This window comes from Mirounga leonina, unplaced genomic scaffold (assembly GCF_011800145.1).
Source record: "Mirounga leonina isolate KUSES-001 unplaced genomic scaffold, KU_Mleo_1.0 Mir_53, whole genome shotgun sequence".
NCBI classification, from domain to species: domain Eukaryota; kingdom Metazoa; phylum Chordata; class Mammalia; order Carnivora; family Phocidae; genus Mirounga; species Mirounga leonina.
The window spans coordinates 9,370,202-9,393,658 of record NW_023270807.1 but is presented as its reverse complement, the minus strand read 5'-3'; the positions used below and the strand labels follow the sequence as shown (position 1 = coordinate 9,393,658).

Genomic DNA, 23,457 nt, shown 5'->3' with positions numbered 1-23,457 from the left:
TTGTGGGAAACTCTTAAGATACTTCAATAGTTGGCAGAACAAGTAGGCAGAAAATTATTAAGTATATAAGACTTACACAATGAAAATGAACAAACCTGACCTAAGCGACATACAGAAACACTGCACCCAATGATAAGAGAATATACATTATTTTCAAGTTCACATAGGATATTTATCAAAACTGAAAACATTCTGGGCCATAAAGCTAGACTCAACAGAGGACTGAAATCAGTATGTTCTCTGACCACAGTGAAATTAAGCTAGAACTTGTTAACAAAATAATTAGAAAATGCCCAGCTGTTTTGAAATTTAGCAATATATCTCTAAGAAGTATAATCACAAAGAAGAACAAATGGGTCAAGGAAGAGATCACAAAGGAACTCAGTGAATTTTTGGAACTGTATAATAAAAATAAGACATTACAAAATTGTGGGATGCAGCTAACGTTACGATTAGATGGAAACTTAAGCATTAAATGCCCTTATCAGGAAAGAAAGGCTGAAAGCCAACGATTTAAACATCTATCTCAAGAAATTACAGAAAGAATGGGAGTCATCATGTGCTGAATAAAAGCAGGAATCTTTCTTATTCCTGATCTCAGGGGAAAAGATTTTAATACTCAGCATTATGTAGAATGTTTGCTTTAGGTTTTTATTTTTTGTTTTGTTCTTAGGTACTCTATTAGATTAAAGTTCTCTTTCATTCGTAGGTATGAGGTATTTTTTGTTTTAAATTATGAGTGCTGAATTTTCATTAATTTGGAAAAAGTACTTGATACAATTTTTTTCTGTCCGTTAATAAGGTGAGTTATGCCAGCTGATTTTTCCCCCAAATGTTACACTACTCTTTCATTAAGGGAAAAAACCAAACTTGGTTGTGACGTATTATCCTTTTTCTATATTGCCTGATTTGATTTGTGCAACCTCATCTGTGAGAGAGATTAGATGGTAATTTTCTTATAAATTGCCTTGTTGGGTTTTGGTATCAAGATAACAGAGAATTCAATTAAATTGGCCAGTATATTCTCTTTCTCTGTTTTGTGGAAAAATTTATGTAAGACAGGTATTATTTCTTAAATATTTGGAAGGATTCTCCAGTGTAGGCACTTGGGCCTGGGGACTTGTGAGAAGATTTTTATAATAATTAAAAATTTCTATTTCTTGTTTCTCTTTCAATAACCTGTGGGTTTTCTTAGGAATCTGTTCATTTCACCCAAATTTCCAATTATACTGATTTAAGTTGGTCCCAATACTGTCTTATTTTCTACTTAATATCTGTAAGGCCTGTACTTTTTTGTAGCCCTTTTTAAAATTAAAGTTTTTCTATTTTTTATATTAGTCTTTCTAGGTATCTATTCCTTTTCCTTGTTTTAAAAGAACCAACTTTTGATTGTACTGATTTTTTTCTTATGTATATTTGCTTTGTTTTATTAATTTCTGCTCTTTATTATTTCCCTTTTTCTACTTTCTTTAGACAAAAGACCTAAGCTCTCACAATGGCCTTGCCCATTCCACCTTCAACCCTATCCCCAAACTCAGTGATGTCATTAACCATTTTCTTCATTTATCTAGCAACACTGGCCTGTTTGGGATTCTTTCTTCCAAAATGCCAAGTGCACATTCATCTCAGAACTTTTGTACTTGCCCAGGAAGCTCTTCCACCAGTTAGTCACATTTCTCATCTCTCACTTTCTTCAGGTTCCTGTTCAAACACTACTTCTCTGAGAGGCCTTCTGATAACCTTGTATAAAATATGACCCTTTCACTGTCACTCTCTATCCCCTTAACCTGCTTTTCTACTTCATAGCACTTACCAACACTTGATTTACAAATGGTATGCAACTGTTTGTATATCTGTCTTCCCAATTAGACTATAAATTCCATGGGAACGGGGACTTTTGTCTGCTTCGTTTACTGCAGTATTTATCTCCAGAGCCCAAAACAGTACCTACTCAGTAAAGGTGCTAAATAAGTAAGTTCTGAATAAATGAGTACATATGCTATTTGTGTACTGTTTTAACTAAAGGAATCAGACAAGAAACAAAAAATAAAAGTTGAAATATTAGAAGAAAAAAATTACTTGTAGATTACTCAAAATCCCAAGAAATCAACACAAAATATTAGAAGAAATGCTAATTAAGAGGACCAGACAGATACAAGATGGATACATAAATATATCAGTGCTTTTCCTACATACCAGACATAGCCAGATTAAAAATGTGTAAGACCCATAACAAGACAGCTATGAAGTCTGTAATAAGAGCATAATATAAAACTTGATAAATGAGGACAAATTATGTTCCTGGATGGGGATATTCGATATTGCAAAGATATGAGTTCTTCCCAAAGTATCTTTAAATATATTTTCAATCAAAATCCTAATGTGTTTTTTTGTGATTTTAGTTCATCTTTAAAAAAAAAAAAAAAAAGCCTGAGAACATTAAAGAAATTATTTGAAAAGAATAATGGAAGATTTAGCCCTACAAGATATCAAAACAGAGTATTAAGCTAAAATTATTAAAACTGGGTACTGACATGGAAATGGACAAACAGATCAATGGAGGAAGCACAGATATGAACACACATGGGATTATCTCAGAGACTTCTCAAACATCCCTGACTAAAATGAAAGCATTGCTTTCTCTCTTCACAAATCCTACTCGTTTTCCAAAACCCCCTGTCCAAGTGGCACGACATCCACTGGGCTGCAAGTCACAAACCTAGGAGTCATCTTTACCCTTTCCCTCCAATTGAATAACCAATCACCAACTGATCCCTCAAACCCAAGTCTGGCCAATTCTGTAGCTTTTACTACTTAAATCTCTCTCACAACTCATATCCACTGCCAAAATCCCAGCTCAAGTTACCACCAATTCTTGTCTGGATCATTGCATCAGCTTCTAATTAGGTTCCCCACACTCACTTTTGCCCCCCTGCCAATTTGTTCTCCAAATTACAAACAGCACGATCTTTTAAAAATCACAAACATGATGATGTAAATGCCACTTAAAACTCTTCACTGCTTTCCCATAAAACCAAAATCCTTCACTTGGCCTATAATATCTCGTTAGTGGATACAGACAGCTTCAACTGTACTAGAATACATCCTTCAACATAAAGGTAATCCTGGGAAAAACACTCGTTAAAAACAAATAAATAAACAAAAAAACTGGAAAATGCACCCTGTAGGAAAATAGAATACTATACAATTAAGCACCTGCCTTCGTTTCTGGTCTCATTTTATTCCATATTCAAGGATCTTCAATTGTGCTGGCTTTCTGTCTGTTTCCTGGATAGGAACTTTCCTACTTCAGGACCTGCTTAAGTGTTGGTCCCTTTAAATGAACTTTCCTTCATGACCCCACATAAAGGTGCCTTCCCTATAGAATCCCTCTCTGAACTTTGGGAAAAGGTCAGATCTCTCTATTATTCTCTTGCAAAACAACCAAATTCTAGAGTTTTCATTATAATCTTAATTAACCAATTCTGTGAGTCTTTCCCATTATTTTAAGTTCCCTGAGGGCAAGGACCACATCTGTTTTTGTTCACCGCTGTATTCCCAAAGCTTAGAACTGTGCCCAATCAATAATAGATCTCAAAACATGTTAAATAACTTAAATATGAATTTCAATTACTGAATAGCACTAAAACATAGTGATGCTTTCCCAGGCAACTAGTGTAAGACCACCCACAATCACTGTGATTCAATTGCCTTAGCTACCCCTTCCTTTACTGGGGGGAAGGGAGCTTCTCAAAATGTGAGATTGTATATAATATGCTGTTTCTAATGTATACATTTGTTAAACCAATCTGCTTAATTTTTAACTTACCAGTTCAAAACCTCGGGGAAGTAGTATGAAAATGTACAGATTAAGTTTAAATGATTTTTTCTTTCTAGATTACATACTGAAGGCTATGTTCTAGTATGGCTGAAGGTGTCTGAAGTCCAATCACCCATTAATAAAATATTATTCTATTCAGGAATATACAGGTCTTCATTCTCTAGTATTTTAAGGCTTTACTTCTGTCAATGGCAAACAAGAAAGTTCTTCTTAGTCTTTTAGTACTTACAAGTGAAGGAACCGTGAATATCTGAACCGAGAGGTCTGCGATTGAAAACTCTCTGTCGTGGTCATCTGTCACATAATCACTCTGCAAACGCTCATAGTTCTATTAAGAAGGCAAAAAAAGGCAAGGAGTGCCAGCTATCAGTTACAAAGAAAAGGCAAGCACTACTCACCAGAGTAGGTGCGGTGAAGAACTGGACAGACAGAGCAGTCACGGACACTGCTCGCTCGTGATCATCCTCCATAAAATCTCTCTGCAACTGCTGGTAATTCTAAACAACAAGGGGGAGATTCACCTCTAATCCACATTGACCAAATGTTTAAGGATTATAATGAAAAGTCAGTGCTGGAGGAGTCAATAAGATAACACTGCTATGAGAATGATAACGAAATGACTTCTACCAGTAAGTTTTGTATAAATACTGATTCACTATATAATCTTCAGCACAATGGCAATTTATGAGCTCAAATAGGAGTAACAGCTTCTAAAATCCTGGGATGTTATTGTACACCAGTAGGGCTAAACCACAGCAGCTCTACATGGTCTCTGATGAAACCAGATTTTTGTTTCTTATGGATGTATATCAGAATCACCTGATGGCTCTTCCCGAGTACACATGCTTGGACCCCATTCTTGGTGAATTTGTTTCATTAAGTTTGAGAATGGGACACAAAGACATATATTTTGAAAGAGCTCCCCATATTATCCTTACATGCTTCCTTGATTAAGAACTCCTAATTCAGGTGAATTAAAAAATAAGCACATACTATGAAAAGGGAGAACATAATTCAACAATATCGACAACCAAGAGTTCATGATTCTTAAATCAACATCCGTATCTACATGTCATTTCAGCTAAGATTATCTTTCCCTTATACAAATTTTAATGGGAATAATATCATACATAATTCACAACGGTATAGGTTTAAATTCTTCATTTATCATTTGATATCATATACATTTCACAGCTGGATATTTGTATCCAGGTGATGAAAAGGAAAAGCCTTACTGCTGGAATTTTATTCTATTTATAAAAGATAAGATCATCTACTGAAGTTTCTTAGAACTTAAAATCAACACAGTGACATATTACTATTGGTTGCTAATACTATAAAGCCTGGATATAATCATGGGTTATATTTACTCTGTATATAACCTATTTTGTTAAATTTCAAACTGAGAGACTACTTACCTTTGCAAATCGAACAGCAAACAATTTCTTGTATTTCAAATCCATAAGTAGACTGCTCATAAACAACTGATGATACACACTCCTAGCACCTTTTACAAAAAGAGTAGATGTAAACTAAGAATGTATCAAACAAGCCAAAAATTACATTTCCGAAGTTTTTATATGTTCAATTGTATTTTAAGTCTCAAGAGTAAAACTCTAAATGTGTTCTTCAGTATAAAATGTTTGCAATCTGCTTTTTTTTTTTTTTAAAAGATTTTATTTATTTATTTGACAGAGAGAGGGAACACAAGCAGGGGGAGTGGGAGAGGGAGAAGCAGGCCTCCCGCTGAGCAGGGAGCCCGATGTGGGGCTCGATCCCAGGACCCTGGGATCATGACCTGAGCCAAAGGCAGACGCTTAACGACTGAGCTACCCAGGCGTCCCTGCAATCTGTTTTAAAAAAATATTTTATTTTTATTTATTTGAGAGAGTGAGCATAAGCAGGGAGGCGAGGCAGAGAGAGAAGGAGACTGTTTCTTAAAAAATTAGTTCTTCTAAAAATAGTTTTCTAACAAAATATAAAGGTTATTTAATTTGGGTCATGGACTCCAAAATCTGTTTATGTTTTTTCCAAAGAATAAGACTGCATGTGCTAATTCTAAAAACTATAAATATATTTATTAAATGCCTTCCCAAATGAAAAAAAAAACCAAACAAACCCAAAAAAACCTTTTCCCAATTACTTATTTAAGGTTCTCCTATACCTTGAGAGTAGTTAAAAGATTACCTTTCCACAATTTGGAATCATTAAGCATCAATCTGTCCACTAAAGAAGAGTTTTCACCATCTGGCCCTTCTTGTAAACCAACTTGACATAAAATTCGGCGAAGCCCATCTTAAAACAGGAAGAAAAGTAGTCAATGAAATAGGAACTTCAAGTATTAAAATAAAATGACATTTTAATAGAAATGTTCCAGTGAACCTATAGAGTTTTACATGTTTACTAATCGGTCAAATTTATTCAGGAAAAGTAAACATATTAACATTTTCACAAAAAGGAGAAAAATTCCAAATCTCGCATTATACACCAACACTTACTCCAAAATACCAAAATATAAGCCTATCAGAAGGGCAACGACCTCTTATGTTGTAAAGAATTTAAATACAGTTCTTTAGGCACCTATGTTAATTAAACCAGATTATAATAAAATTGTTACATCTCATGATAATTGAAGGTAGGTATAATATATAATTGTGCTGCCATTTAAAAAAAAGAATGCATGGCCTCTGTACTATAATAAATACCAGTCCATTTATCAGTGCTATGCAAAATGTATCTACTCATTAAATAAATGTTCCCTGTGAGCCTATGTGTACCTACTATGTGAAAGGTCCTGGAAGACAAAGTCCTACATCTTCTAAATGCTGAACTTAAAAAAAAAAAAGTTCTTCAAATATTAACATAAGCATTAACATAACCAAAACTTTAATACCTTTATGTTTCATACTTTATAATTAAAATCAGTTTTTAGTCTTCTATAAGCATGCAAAATAATCAGGAAAAAAAAGGGAGTAATTTTAAAATTATAAAAGCGATCAAACAGAAATTGTTTATAAAGCTAAAGAGAAATACGTATATAAATATTAAATAAGAGACAAAGTCTTTAAATAATTAAGGGTAAATATCTCAAAAAAAATTTTGGCAGGAAATTGCTTCCGTGATACTATTCATTACTACTCTAGCACAGAACTTGGTGCATAGGTATCCAATGGAAAACACCAACTCTAAAAAGATTGAGGATAAGAAAAATAATTGGAGAGACATTTAAAAAGGCAAGCAAACATGGTCTCCTAAATTTCAATACCTACATGTTTTTTCAACTGTCCGTTCACAATGTGGCAATGCTCTTTCAATACAATTATTTTAGAATTCTCTTTATAATAAACATCAGAATGTCATTTATCCAAACCACTTCTCTTGCTTTCTAAAGAACAGTATGACAGATAGCTTAGATCTATTCCTATCTTTCTCTTTAGTGTTATATTTTATATACCAAACTTGTATTTTTGGCATTAGCCATGTGGGTTCTTCATTCTGTTACCACATTAAAAAGATTATCTAATTTGTGGAATGTGGAAAGACAAAAAATATCAAATATAAATCAGTAACTTCAAATCTGCAAGTGTTTGGAGTTGAAAATTATTAGTAATCAAAAGTTGGAGGAGTCAAAACAAAAGATATCAGCATTAGTGTTGCATCCTTTAAACTGCTAATCATTGAGGTTTTATTTACAGTAGTATTTTCCAGCTTGCTCAGTAGAACAGAGTTCCACAGAATGGGGTTAAAAAAAAAAAAAAGGTTCTTTTATTAAGTCTGTGAGATTTAGATTTCATTAGCATATTAAAGTCATTTACTATTGTTTAACCCAATATTTCCTGCATTTATTTGAACACAGAATCCTTTGTATGCATATAAAAAAATCCTCTGGATCAAAATTTGAGAAACATGGGTTTTTCTGTGCATAAAGATATTCTGAGACAGTATTTTAAAATGTGAAATTAAAGCAAGAAATTATTTCACTTGATATTTTTTCCAAAATAGTTTTTTGAACCTACCTGAATATCCAATAATACTTCCCAGCCACGACAAAAGTTTCAAACCAAAATTCTGATGTGCGACAATAGACGAATGCATAACTTGAACTTTGAGTGGTTTTGTCTGTCTACTGGTATTTCTCTTAAAAAGAAATGGCAGAATGAAAAAAACAAAAAGGCTATCTTATAGAAAAAAGCTAGTATTTTTATTTAATATAACTATACTCTCATCATTACATGAGAATTTTTTTTTCATGTATGAGTGTAAGAAAAATACCACTTGGCTTGCTTTACTCAGATCCTAATTTAGGATCTAGAAAGAATCTTAAGATTCTTACAAAAAAGTAAGAAGTTATAGCTTATGAGTAACCTTAATCTTTGGTCCTATACTTGAAAATCTGCCCCACCAATTAGAAATTATTTAAATGCTTACATTTGTTCTAGGTCTTTAATTTCTTAAATGCAATTACATATTTATTTAAGTAATTTGCTTCACTGTACAGAAGTGATGTCATCAATACTTAAAAAAAAAAACCTGTTGTATAATAAACTACAATTTCCAATGTAACCATTTTTAAGTGTACAGTTCAGAATTGTTAAGTACATTCACACTGTGGTGTAACCAATCTCCAGAACTCTTTTTATCTTGAAAAACCCAAACTCTATACCCACCAAACACTATAGGTATCGTATAAACAGAATCATACAGTATTTATCTTTTTGTGACTGGCTTATTTCTCTTAGTATAATGTCTTCAAGGTTCATCTATATTGTAGCATGCATCAGAATTTTCTTCCTTTTTAAGGCTGAATGATATTCTATTGTATGTATATAGATTTTATTTATCCATTCATCCATCAATAGACACTTGAGTTGTTCCTGTCTTTTGTCTATTGTGAATAACAATGCTGCTATGAACATAGGTGTACAAATATCTCCTAGACCCTCCTTTCAATTCTTTTGTGCATATACCCAAAAGCAAAACTGCTGAATCATATGGTAATTCTCTTTTTAATTTTGAGAGGAACCACGTTGCAGTTTTCCATAGTAGCTGTACCATTTTACATTCCCACCAGCAGTGTGCACAAGGGTTGCAATTTCTCCATATCCTTGCCAACACTTGTGATGATGTTATGGTTTTTCTTTGTTTATAACAGCTATCCAAATGGGTATCAGGTGGTATCTCATCATGGTTTTTATCTGCATTTCCCTAACAATTAGTGATGGTGAGCATGTTTTCATGAGCTTATTGGTTAATTTATATACCTTCTTTAAAGAAATGTCTACTTAAGTGTATCACAATTTTTTATTTTTATTTCCCCCTTCTCATTTTTTGTTTGGATCATCTTTCTACCCCCAACTTCATACCATCCCCATAACCCACATTAACACAGTATGTCTTTGCATATTTTCTCTATCTATATATTATATATGTATACATTTATAAAGATTTTTATTTGATTTACAAAAATGGGATACTATACATACTCTTGTGCATCTCTGCGTTAACCGATTTTTTTGGGTTAATGACTCATAATATTCTGTGTTGTGGATTTATTCAAACATCCTCTAGAGAAGGGCATTCATATTCCCTTTGTTTTCAGTCTTCTTTGACTACAAAAAAAGCAGCACTGAACATCTTTGTATACACACTTGCTAGTGCTTACATTTCTATGGGATAAATTCTTAGGAAAGGTAAAGCTTTAATAATAGATGCTACTAAATTATTTCCCCAAATCCTGTAGCAATTTATTCTACACAAGCATTCCTATTCTCCGCATCTCTGCCAGTAAGGTATTTTATCACTCTAACCTCTCCAACCTAATGAATATGAAATCTCCCTGTCATTTTACTGATTACTAATGAGTGAGTCTCTTCATGTATACTGACTGCCTCGATTTTTCTCTGCTGTAATTGCCTTTCCATATCCTATGTCCATTTTTCTCTTTTGTTGTTTGTTCCCTACTTGACAATCTATGAGTATTCTGTTTATCATAAACATTAAATGTCCATCCTCTATGTTAGAAATAATTTTGCTAAATCTACTGTTTGTCTCTTGACTTTGTTTATGGAATATCTTGCTATGCTAATTTTTTATGTAGCCAAAAAATACATTTCTTTTTTAACTCCTGGGGTTCTAGTATTGGTTAAGAAGCTCTCCTCCTCCCTTAGAATGTACCTATAGTTTCCTAGATTTTCCTTCTAGCTAGTATCTATTTCTGGTCTTTCTTTTCTATATTACGAATATATCTACATAAATGCCACTAGAGATTATAAATACTAATTTTTTTTAAAAGGAAAAACTGAAATGATACTACTAAATATAAGAAGTTATAAAGCAACCAATATAAGGAAAAATCTGAGCTTTACTCAGATTCATCTATTATAAACCTTTTACTTCAATTGCTTTCTCATTTCCACCTTATTTTTCTCTCTCCACAGATACACATATATGCACTTAAAAAAAAACAAAAGAAAAAAACCTGAAGAACGATTGAGGGTGTGTTATATGCACCCTGCATCATGCCTCCTTATCCCTTAATACTCAGTCTGCATTTCCTAAAAATGGAAATATTCTTTTACTCAACCACAGTATAGTTTCTTGTGCATTATTAAATTGAGTATGTCCAGACATCAAGAAAGAATTTTTTAAATAGACATAAAATGTACAAATCATAAAGAAAAAGATGTATTTTGCTACATTAAAATTTAAAGCTTTTGCTCAGTGAAAAGCACCAGAGACGAACTTGAATTAGGCCACATCTGAAAAGATATTTGCAACAAAAGACTACAATTCAGGTTACACAAAGAACCCCTAAGAAAAGAGTAAGAAAAAGACAAGCCCCCCAAATGGTTAAGGGTATGAATAGGAAATTCACAGAAAACATAAATAAATATGAAATAAGATGGGGTGCCTGGGTGGCTCAGTTGGTTAAGCATCGGCTTTCAGCTCAGGTCATGATCCTAGGGTCCTGGGATCGAGCCCTGCATCAGGCTCTCTGCTCAATGGGGAACCTGCTTCTCCCTCTCCCTCTGTGTACCGCTCTGCCTACTTGTGCTCTCTCTCTCTGTCAAATAAATAAAATCTTAAAAAAATATATGAAATAAGATACTCATGAGTAAGGCAATGCAAATTTAATTGACAAGATGCCATTCATACAAATGAAATTGGCAAAAATTAAAAAATCTGACAACATATAGTTTTGACAAAGTTGTGGAGAAATGGGAACTCTCTATACACCTCTGGTGGGCATGCATATTAGTGCCACCATTTTGGAGACTAACTTAGCAAAATCTAGTAAAGATGAAAATGCTCATACCCTAACAACTCAGAAATCCCATTTCTTGGTATATACCCTAGAGAAACTTTTGCATCTATGCAGCAAAGAAACAAAACAATGTCCACAGCAGGACTGTTAGTCACAGCAAAAAAGAAAAAAAAAAGGAATTATCCTAATTGTCCATCAGCAAGAGAATGGAGAAATTATGGTAAAGTTATCAATGGAATACTTCACAGGTACATGCATCAACACACATAAACCTAGTATCAACACTGAAATGAAAAGTTGCAGTATAATACATCCAGCATGAATCTTGTTATGAAACATTATGAATTAATGTTTAAAGGCCTCCAAATCAATACATACAATGTTGACAGATTTAATAAAAGGAAGTATAAAGGCACGCAGAAGAAAGAACAAATGAATTAATAAAAGTAGTTATCTCTAGGGTAGGAGAAAAGGGAATAGGATAAAGAAGGGATAATACAGGGTCCTCTATACTATTTACGTAAAATAAGTATGAAGAAAATGCTGTATAATGTGGGCATACAGGCATTTTTATCTGCAATTTAAAATATTTACCAAAAAAAGACATTTATATAAAATTCATTCACATGGAATAGCTTAAAATAATTCTTACTTTTTAAAATAAATATAAATGTGGGGAATAGTTTTCTTTAGAGAAATAATACACTAAGTACTATTAGTATATGCAGCATATCTTGTTATAAGTTACCAAGAAACAACTTCCCTTGAATTCTAATCTTGGTGCTAAAGGTCAGTTTAAGTTCTAAAAAGTAACGTGACACCCTATCAAAAACAAAACAAAAATGAAACATTAAGATGTTTCTGATACAGAAATTGGAAGGCAGAACATCTACATCTCATGTAAACATTCATTTTCAATATTAATCTTATATACCTTAAAAAAACTAGATAGAGCAATAATACAATGTTCAAGAAACGTATTATTACACATGATTTTTGGTTGATGTTGGCTTTACATTCATGAAGGCAGAAAAATGTTTTCATAAATGCCAAAACATGGAACGAGCTTTAAACTAATAAAAAAAATAACAGTGTAGGCATGTTTTTAAATTACTTACCACAATTACTGATTTTGCTTGTTCACAATACTGGAAATCTCCATATCGAACAGACCTACGTCCCTGGTAAATGAAGATATTTTAAATTAACATGTAAAAATATTATATTCAGTATTAATAACTTTTCATCCAGTAAACAAACAAACATATTTGAGCATATAACAACTCTGGTCAATTTTAATATTTATAACATTCATTCTATTCAATGATGAAAAGTAAATTATTTTCCTTCAAAGCCATCCTAATATTTCCAAAACATTAATAAGTATATTTCCTTAAATGACATAACATTTATTCTTCTAGGTTGCTATAATTTCTATTTTCATAACCAAATACTTCTTTTTTTTTAAGATTTTATTTATTTATTAGTGAGAGAGAGAAAGAGCACAAGTTGGGGGGAGGAGCAGAGGGCGAGGGAGAAGACTCCCCACTGAGCAGGGAGCCCAACACGAAACTCGATCCCAGGATCCTGGGATCATGACCTGAGCTGAAGGCAGATTCTTAACCAACTGAGCGACCCAGGCGCCCCGTAACTGAGGATTTCTAATCACTGGGTAGAATGAGAGCAACTGTATCTACATTTCCTCCTAAACTTTCTATCTGACAACAGCTTACATTTACACCCAATATATATCTGCACCAATATTCAAATGAAATTTAACAAAAAAATAGCCTAGGAGCACCTGGGTGGCTCAGTCGTTTAAACATCTGCCTTTGGCTCAGGTCATGATCCCAGAGTCCTGGGATCCAGCCCTACATTGGGCTCTCTGCTTGGTGGGGAGTCTGCTTCTCCCTCTTCCTCTGCTCCTCCCCTCTACTTGTGCTCTTTCTCTCTCTCACTCACTCTCTCAAATTAATAAAATCTTTAAAACAAAAATAGCCTAGACTATTCAATTTTCCCAGAATAGCTTATCTGTAATAAAAGTTCAAATTTATTATGTCACATCAATATAATGAAATTACTTACATCTCGATCTACTGTAGTTGCAAAGCCAATGGCTTCTTTTTGTGTACAGTTAACAGCTTTCTGAAGGGTATAAATAACTTGTTCATAGGTATGCACCTCATCATTGAACAGCATGCAATAGTAGGTATCCCTCTTCTCTCTGTGGCATAAAACATTAATTATATATTATCTAATTGCATATTCTCTAGCTCCAGGCTGATTAAGTAAGAGCATACTTGGTTCTAGTTCTAGGGAATGTGCTAGGTACTGGGCACGTATCTGTAACAAAGTCATCGGCAGTCCCATCCCCATGCTCTATGACACTGCCATCTGTTGGGGAAGATACATATTAGACATGCAATTCTAAGTGAACTGGCTTTTATCAAGAAAAACAAAATGCTGCAACAGGGTAAAACAGTTCTGGGACTTCAGAAAACTGCCAGAGAAGTAATCTGAGACCTAAAGTCAAAATTGGCCATCAGTGGTTCTCAAGTGGAGGCAATTTTCCTCTATCTCCCATAGATGATCACTTGGCAATGTCTAGAGACATTTTCTGTTGTCATGATTGGGGCAGGAGTGCCACTGGCATCTAGTGGGTAAGCACCAGGGATCCTGCTCAATATTCTACAATCCACTGGGGCACTGGACTGGCTCAGTTAGAAGAGCATGTGACTCTTGATCTCGGGGTCAGGAGTTCGAACCCCACATTGGGATTTACATTAGAGATACTAAAAAAATAACAGTCAAATTTGCCTTAAAGTTCATTTTGCTACCATGTGGAGAATAAATCGTGAGGGACAAAAATAGGTATGGCAGTTCAGTTAGGGAGGCAATGTTGTCAATGATGAAATTAATTAATTTGGAGTAGGAGAGTAATAATGGAGAGGAACAGAAGTTGAATGATTTGATGTAGGGAGAACCAGCTGGACTTGAAATCTAAATGGGTATAGGTGATTCAGGTTTCTGGGTAGATGGAATGCCATTTACTAAGATAGGAAAACAGTACAAGAGAAGCAAGTTACATTCTTTTCCCTTCTATACTGGTGGTCTTGAACCTACAATGAAACAAAAAAATAAAAATAAAACTCTTCTATTCTCTAGGGTCTAAATTTGGATCTTTGATCAATGGTTCCCAACTTGAAGTACAGACACATCTTGTTTTACTGTGCTTTGAAGATATTGTGGGTTTGGGGTTTGTTTTTTTTTTTTTACAAATTGAAGGTTTGTGGCAACCCTGTGTTGAGCAAGCCTCTTCAATGCCATCTTTCCAACAGCATTTGCTCATGTCGTGTCTCTGTATCACATTTTAGTAATTCCTACAATACTTCAAACTTCATCATTATTATATTTGTTATGGTGATCTGAGATCAGTGATCTTTGATGTTACTGTCATAATTGTTCTGGAGCACCAGGAACCACATCCATTTAAGATTGCAAACTTAAGGGGTGCCTGGGTGGCTCAGTCGTTAAGCGTCTGCCTTTGGCTCAGGTCATGATCCCAGTGTCCTGGGATCGAGCCCTGCATCGGGCTCCCTGCTCTGCGGGAGGCCTGCTTCTCCCTCTCCCACTCCCCCTGCTTGTGTTCCTTCTCTCACTCTGTCTCTCTCTGTCAAATAAATAAATAAAATCTTTAAAAAAAAAAAAAGATTGCAAACTTAAGTATAAATGTTGTATGTGTTCTGAATGCTCCACTGACCAGCTGTTTCCTCGTCACTCTCCCTCTCCCTGGGCCTCCGTATTCTGAGACACAATACTGAAACTCTATAATGGCCTCTAAGTGTTCAAGTGAAAGGAAGAGCCAATCAATGTGGCAAACTTCACTGTTGTCTTATTTTAAGAAACTGCCACAGCCACCCCAACCCACAGCCACCACCACCCTGATCAGTCAGCAGCCAACAACATCGAGGCAGGACCCTCCTCCAGGAAAAAGATTATGACTCACTGAAATCTCAGATGATGGTTAGCATCTTTTAGCAATAAAGTATTTTTAAGTTAAGGTTATGTACTTTGTTTTTTATACATTATGTTATCAGACTACAGCATGGTGTAAACATAACTTTCGTGTGTACTGGGAAACCAAAAAATTCATTTGACTTGCTTTATTGCAGTGGTCTGGAAACCAACCTGCAATACCTGCAAGAAATTGTGAAGATATATTCATATGGCATATATGGATACAGGTGGATATATATGGGTATATGTGAAGATTCATATGGCACATATGGATATACGTAAAGATAAATTCATAAGGCACTATTTTTAACATTTCCAAAAAAGTATAGTTAACACCTCACTTTATTAAAAAACACTTAACCCACACCTAAGTATCTAGGACACTACTGAAAAAGCAAAAAAGAAACCATTGATGTTCATCAGACCCTCACTTCAACTTGTAATCAACCTTAAATATGAATAGGACTCCAACAAACTTGGTTAGAATTAAAAGTTAAAGGGAAGGTTGCTTGAAGCAAGCACATCACATGGAAAAGTAAGCCCTTAACCTTAATACAGCTATGGCAGAATCCAGCTCTCTGGTCACAAGTTTGTGACCCCTCAATAATCGAAATGCAAACAGTAAAAATGTGAGAGTTACCAGGTTTATCACACAAAGAACAGAAAACTGCCTGTGCCTGAAACACGGGGCTTAAGTAAACTAACCAATTAACAGGGAGAAACTTCTACCAACTAAGTGGATCACACATATTAAAAAACTATGAAATAAAGTATTATTGAAAACTATTATTATTAAAAAAGAAAAGTATGTTCTATCCTAGCTGTATTAAACTTAATTTGAGGAATGAGAATCAAAATGGCTAAAAGAGAGTTTGAGCAAATATGAATACAAAGAATAAATGGGTTGTACTTACATTATCTCTAAATCTGCTGGCAATTCACTTTCTTTTTCCCAGGTTAGTATCTCTACTGCATATCGAAACATAATAGCAAAAATGTTGTAGGTTCTTGCTATCACATCTTCTGATAAATGCACAAGAGGATCCTGAAAGAACAGAAAAAAAATTGCAACCATCTTAAATGCACATTAATTCTCCTCTTTCCTGTTCTGCCTCCACCGCAGAAAATACTACTGTAAACAGCTGACTGATCTTCCAGCTTCAGCTTCTCTTCAGTTTGATCCTGTACATTACAGCCTACCAAATCAAGCTTCCTGAAACATTTTGTTCATAATGATTCCAATTACTGAATAAACTGAACATAATCAATGGCACCCCAATGCCTAATGAATAAATCTAAAAATTTTAGAATGGCATTCAGGATCTTCAAAACCTAACATCAAGCCATCTTTATAGCTTCATATCCTACTAATCCCCAATTTCCAGAATAAACAAAGGAATGTTATCTAAGGACAGACCAGCAAAATTTAGTTTTATAGGTATAAAGGAGAGCCTGATTTTATTTTATTTTTTTTTAAAGATTTTATTTATTTATTTAATTGAGAGAGAGAGAGAGAGAGAGAGACAGCTAGAGAGGGAACATAAGCAGGGAGAGTGGGAGAGGGAGAAGCAGGCTCTCCACCGAGCAGGGAGCCTGACGCGGGGCTCGATCCCAGGACCCTGGGATCATGACCTGAGCTGAAGGCAGTCGCTTAACCAACTGAGCCACCCAGGTGCCCCAGGAGAGCCTGATTTTAAAGAGGATAAGCCAACAAGGTCAGAAAACCACCCCTTGATGCCATAAGAAATCACTCCCTTGTCTACTTTCTTTCAGCAATGCACATCGTATATGTATGGAATGGAGAACTTTGCACCTTTACTTAATAGGGAGTAAGTCACAAAAATTCTAGGTTAATGTGAAAAAGTATTACTATAAATATACACTAAGTTCATCATACCTTTTAGGCAAAATGTCTTACACAATTTTAATCTTAATGCTTTGTTATTTAGCTTAATGGCTAGGCAGTATTATATTCATTTCTCAAATAAGAAAATCAGTATGTTATGTTCTGGGGCGCCTGTGTGGCTCAGTCAGTTCAGCACCCAACTCTTTGATTTTGGCCCAGGTCCTGATCTCAGGGTTGTGAGATCAAGCCCAGCATCGGGCTCCGTGCTGAGTGGGGAGCTGGCTTGAGAGATTCTCTCTCCCTCTGCCCCTCCCCCTGCCTGTGCACATGCTCTCTCTCTAAAATAAATAAACATCTCTTTAAAAAAAAGGCAAATCAGTATGTTCCAACATCGTGGAATGGGAATCAACAAATTATTGCAAATATACATAAAGGATACAGTATTTTTGTACATCCTCACCAAAGATAAGCCTAGTGGAACGGATACAAAATACATTGAGATGAGGAATAAAAAGAATGGAGGAAAAAAGACAAAGACTCCTAAAAGAAAGGGGTATGGAGCTTGAAGAACATAAGAAAGGTAAGAAGAGTAAGAAGATTTTTCTAAGTCTTACAGCACTTTTTACCTACAACTCTTCTCAATGGTCGGCTTTATATGTCACATGAAAAAAAATTTTTTTATCCTACTAGCAAAGTTTATTTTACTATTTCTTATAGAGACTAGAAGTCATTAACATAGTGAAACCATCCATACAAAGAAGGAACTAGAACTGGTACCTCCTGGGGATTGATAAAAGAATGGGTATTAATAATAATATGAACCTTGGGATGCCTGGGTGGCTCAGTGGGGTAAATGTCTGCCTTTGGCTCAGGTTATGATCCCAGGGTCCTGGGATCAAGTCCCACATCAGGCTCCTTGCTCAGTGGGGAGCCTGCTTCTCCTTCTGCCTGCCACTCCCCCTGCTTGTGCACGCTCTCTCTGACAAATAAATAAAATCTTAAGAAAAAAGGGGGGTGGCGCGCCTGGGTGGCTCAGAAGGTTGAGCATCTGCTTTTAGCTCGGGTCATGATCCCAGGGTCCTGGGATCGAGCCCTGCATCAGGCCGCCTGCTCAACAGGGAGCCTCCTTCTCCCTCTACTGTTCCCCCTGCTTGTGCTCTCTCGCTCTGTCAAATAAATAAAAGATCTTAAAAAATAATAATAATAATATGAACCTCTTGCTATACCAAAATAGAAAGTAGAATCAAAGCTCAGTTTCCTTGGTGATATTACCTTGTTATATAGTCATTCATTTCTCACAATTATGTCCCATAATACAAGACATTTAGAGAATGAAAGAATTACGATAAACAGAATTTATAAGAATGAAACAGAAACAAATGCCAATTCTTGAGAATCCAAGCCAGTAGTGTTCAAACTGTTCTACAAAATCCCAGGTAGAGCTGGGCCTGGTAGAGCTGTTTCTTGTTTGACTTACACACCAGCTTAAAAATATATAATTATCTATATTTTAAAATGGTAATATAAAAATACACTCTAAGATGTGTAATATTACATATTGGGGATTACCAACTAGTAATTTTGCTATTACATTAACCCAGTTTGGGGCAGGGCTAGGAATAAAGATTCTTCTGCCGTCTTTGTGCACACATGTTAACATCTTGAAAAATAGTCACTGATTAAAAACAATTATTTCTGGGGACACCTGGGTGGCACAGTCGGTTAAGCATCTGACTTGGTTTCAGCTCAGGTCACGATCTCAGGATCGTGAGATTGAGCGCCCCGTCAGGCTCCAAGCACACCATGCACATCGTGGAGTCTGCTTAAGATTCTCTCTCTCCCCCTCTGCCCCTCCTCCCTCCCCTGCTCACATGCGTGCTCTCTCTTTAAAAAAAAAATTTCTGCAGTGAAAGGATGTTAGGCTATGTAAGTCTACTCATATGTACAATGGTAAATTAAATGCTAAGAAAGACTTCTGCTCAAAGTGCCCTTATGATAGCATAAGTCAGTTGGAATTTGTAAATAAATGATCATCTCATTCTATAATGTATTATCAATTATGACTAATAATTATAGTTCTTTGATTACATTTATTTTATAGAAAGCAAACCTTGGTCAGTGAGTCAACTGTGAGTTACTCTTCTTTCAAACTAGAAGAATACCAGGCATATTACTAAAAAGGTTATCTGTGCTTATGTTAGAAGGCAGTGGGAATAATGGAAAACTAGTTTTTGTCATAATTTCTATTATGTTTGAATTTTTAAAATGTAAGCATATACTGTATTACAATAACAGTTTTAACTACTGTCATATGCAAATAAGCTATGAATAAGGACTTTCTCCATACTGCCCAACTAAAACTAGTAATAAACTAGAAACTAAATAGTCATCGAAACAACCTCACTTATTTCAAAGTTGACTTTCTAGCAAGTAACTAATATACATGTCAACTGATAAAAAATAAATTCATTAATAATACTGCTTTTAGTGTCCACTGATAGATGGATAAAGAAGCTGTGGCATATATAGAATGGAATATTACTCAGACATAAAAAAGAATAAATCTTGCCATTTGCAATAGCATGTATGGATCTACAGGGTATAATGCTAAGTGAAATAAGAGAAAGACAAATACCAAATGATTTCACTCATATGTGGAATTTAAGAAACAAAACAAATGTGAAAAGAAAAAAGAGATAAACAAAAAACAGACTCTTAACTATAGGGAATCAAACTGGTGTTTACCAGAGGGGAGGTGGGTGGGGAATGGGTCAAACAGGTGAAAGGGATTAAGAGTACACTTATCTTGATGAGCAGTGAGTGATGTAGAGAACTATTGAAACATTATATTGCATACCTGAAGCTAATGTAACACTGTATGCTAATTATGCTGGAATAAAAAAATTCTACTTTTATCTGTTTTATTACTGGGATTTGAAAATCAGAATTTTATTAAAAAAACAATTTCACTGCTGAAAATTTATAAAATCAGTGTAACATAGCATTATCAACAATAGCCAAATTATGGAAGGAGCCCAAATGTCCACTGACTGATGAATGGACAAAGAAGATGTGATACACACACACACACACACACACAATGGAATATTACTCAGCCATAAAAACTAATGAAATCTTGCCATTTGCAACAATGCGGATGGAGCTAGAGAGTATTATGCTAAGTGAAATAAGTCAAAGAAAGACAAATACCATATGACTTCACTCATATGTAGAATTTAAGAAACAAAACAAATGAACACGGGGGAAAAGAGTGGCAAACCAAGAAACAGACTCTTAACTAGAGAACAAACTGATGGTTATTGGAGGGGAGGGGGTGAGGGAATGGGTTAAGTAGGTGATGGGTATTAAGGAAGGCAGCACTTGCTGTGATGAGCACTGGGTGTTGTATATAAGTGATGAATCACTAAAATCTACACCTGAAACTAATATTACACTGCATGTTAAATAAAAATTTGGAGAATAAAATCAAATCAGTGCAAGGTACTGTTAAAGAATTCCATTACTGGAGTCCATACTACCATTTAAGACACTCTGGGCAAGGAGGACACTTTGGGCAAGTTTTTTAATCTCTCTAAAACTCAAGCTTCTGCAGCTATAAAATATTCATAACAGCAGTATTTATCTTATAGGGCTGTTTTGAGAATTAAATGAAATAAACACAATATAGTACTTAGCATAATATTTAGTTAATAATCACAAATCTGCATTTGAGATGAGAGCAGCATTGATAAGTGAAAATTTCAGGTAAAAGAAAAGTCTTCACTGAGGTTGTTCATTCAGTGCATTTGTTATTGAATTAAGTTTCATTTCAAAAAGGATTTACAGCAACTTAAGAATACATCCAATGTAAGAAGACAGTATTACAAAATAGATGTACAAAGAGGGCAAAACCAGAATAAAGGTAGGAAAATAAAATGAAATCAAGATAACATGTTTATTATAAAGGCAGATCATATAATTTCCAAATAGCTACTATAGACAGGCTCTGTTTCCAAACATTTGACTCCCGTTGCCCAAAAGCTTCAACAAAAGGAAACACAATCAACAATAACAAAATCATTGCTGTGTTGCAATAAAATTCTGTTTACAGACACCAACATTTTGAATTTCCTATCATTTTCACATGCCACAGATACCATCCTATTGATTTTTTCCAAGTATTTAAAAATATAAAAACTATTCTTATGGTGGTGCCAGTAACAGACTGAAGGTAAGATCTGGCCCGTGGAGCCACAGTTTGCTGATCCCTCGCCTATACAATAAAAAATGTCCCATCCCAAATGCCAAGAGTTGAGAAGACCTATGGAACTGCTAAGCATTATCCCTCAGAAGTATATTATCAAGTTTTTTCCAACTTTTTCTTAAGATGCAAGCCAAATGTATAACAAAAATTACATTCAATAAAAACAATTCTAAGACAGATTTAAAAAAGTACGCTGCAAATATTATATAGCTTTCTTCCATTTCAAGCATAAAATATAAAAAAACCTAGATAGATGTATAAATTTAGTGAGTGGGGACCAGGAATGCTAAACATAATACTATTTTAAAAATAGCTTCTCTTACAGTCTTATCCTTGAGGACTTCATTTTTCTTAACTGAATTCTTAAATAGGAATTAAATGGCAGAGTCCGGAGGTTTTATTCTCTGTCAAGTTGCTGAAGTATGTATTCTCAGGCAAGATCATATAATTTCAGCCAGGAAGGTGATCTTGCTAACATCTTCCTAAAATTCAGGAAATTAACTCAAGTCGACACTATTTGATAGCTACCCCACTAATGTACAAGGATAGTCAACAGAGTAAAAGCAAGCAAATTTTCTTAGAAAATTATTTAAGTCTACTCTAAAACAAACATTAAAAGATAAAAGTTCTAAGGTTTTTTCAAATATTTTATTGAGATGAAATTCACAGAACATAAAAACTACTCTGTGGTATTTGTTACATACATACTGCTGTACCACTAGCACCTCTATAGAATTTCAAAACATTTCTATTACTTCAAAGTAAAACCCCATACCCATTAAGCAGTTTTTCCCCATTCTCTCCTTCCCTGGCCCTTGGCAATCACCAGTATGAGTTCTGTCTACAGATTTACCTCTTCTGTGTATTTTATATCAATGGAATCATACAATATGTGATCTTTCGCTCCTGGCTTCTTTCACTTAGCAAGTTTTGGCAGGTTCATCCAAGTTGTACCATGTATCAGTATTTCATTCCTTTTTATGTCGGAGTAATATTACATTACTGAATCATTTTACATCCCATTTAGCAATGTACAAGGGCTCTAATTTTTCTACATCCTTGCCAACATGTACATTCCTTCTTTTTGATTATAGCCCTCTTAGTGGGTGTGAAGTGGTTTCAATGTGCATTTCCCTAATAACTAATGATGCTGAACATGTTTTCATGTGTTTGTTGATCATTTGTATTATATCTTCTTTGGAGAAAGGTCTATTCAAGTCCTTTGCCCATTTTTAATGGGGTTGTTTGCAGTTTTGTTCTTGAGTTGTTATATATTCTGGGTACTAGACACTTGTCAGATACATTAAGCTCCCCCTTATCCACGGCTTCAGGCACTCCCAGGGCAACTGCAGACTGGAAGCTGACAGTCCTTCTTCTGATGCATGGTCAGAAGGTCAACAGTAGCCTAACATTACATCACAATGCTTATGGCATTCACCTCACTTCATCTCATCAAAGTAGGCAAGGCATTTTATCACCTCACATCATCACAGTACAATATTATAAGAGCAAATGAGTGCGTGCACATTCACATAACTTTTATTATAATATACTGTTATGATTGTTCTATTTTATTATTAGTTACTGTCAGTCTCTTACTGTGCCTAATTTATAAATTAAATTTTATCATAGATATGTATGTATAGGAAAAAACATAGTATATGTAGGGTTTGGTACCACCCATGATTTCAGGCATTAACAGGGGGTCTTGGAACATATCCTCCATGCGTAAGACTACTGGATATGATTTGTAGACGTTTTCTCCCATAGTTTTATACCAGTTTTCAATTTTTTAAAAAGCACAGCTCTTTTTGTCAAATATAGCTTTGTCTATTTGTATTTTTACAAATGGAAGTCCAATACAATATATAAAAGAGATAACAACAGAGCTCCTCCAATAGAAGTGGAGAAATCTGAAATCCTAATCACTGGGCATCTATCTGTCATAAATCCTAAAACACTTATACAAAGCAAATTAAACACAAAATATATGTTTTCCATAGCACTCAATCATTTCACACAAATTTTAATCTGTCCTAAACACAGTGGAACACAGTCTAAAAGACACTGTCTTACACCATAAAGTCTCGGTCAAATTTTGATACCTGTAAGGTATGTGCACCAGGAAGTACTATTAATTAATGTTCCTTTGTCCCAAATCTATATCAGACCTACTAACAATGCATAAGTACTTCGAATGTACCTACCTCTCTGCCATTTAAAAA

At 34.7% G+C, this 23,457-nt stretch overlaps 1 protein-coding gene across 6 annotated transcripts in view; it reads right to left on the bottom strand.

Annotated features, from left to right (window-relative positions):
• Positions 1-23,457, bottom strand: part of UBR2 (ubiquitin protein ligase E3 component n-recognin 2) — a 117,707-nt gene that overhangs the window by 58,606 nt on the left and 35,644 nt on the right. For 4 of the 6 annotated variants that reach the window (XM_034991122.1, XM_034991125.1, XM_034991127.1 and 1 more), the window contains exons 5-11: positions 16,037-16,167; positions 13,191-13,329; positions 12,224-12,286; positions 7,858-7,978; positions 6,029-6,136; positions 5,260-5,348; positions 4,071-4,169 (exon numbers count right to left, since the gene is read on the bottom strand). In XM_034991122.1, coding sequence (XP_034847013.1) covers positions 4,071-4,169; positions 5,260-5,348; positions 6,029-6,136; positions 7,858-7,978; positions 12,224-12,286; positions 13,191-13,329; positions 16,037-16,167 — 750 coding nt within the window. Of the gene's footprint in view, positions 1-4,070; positions 4,170-4,239; positions 4,339-5,259; positions 5,349-6,028; positions 6,137-7,857; positions 7,979-9,324; positions 9,451-12,223; positions 12,287-13,190; positions 13,330-16,036; positions 16,168-23,457 lie in introns of all 6 variants that reach the window. The other 2 variants (XM_034991126.1, XM_034991123.1) reach the window with 2 other exon arrangements.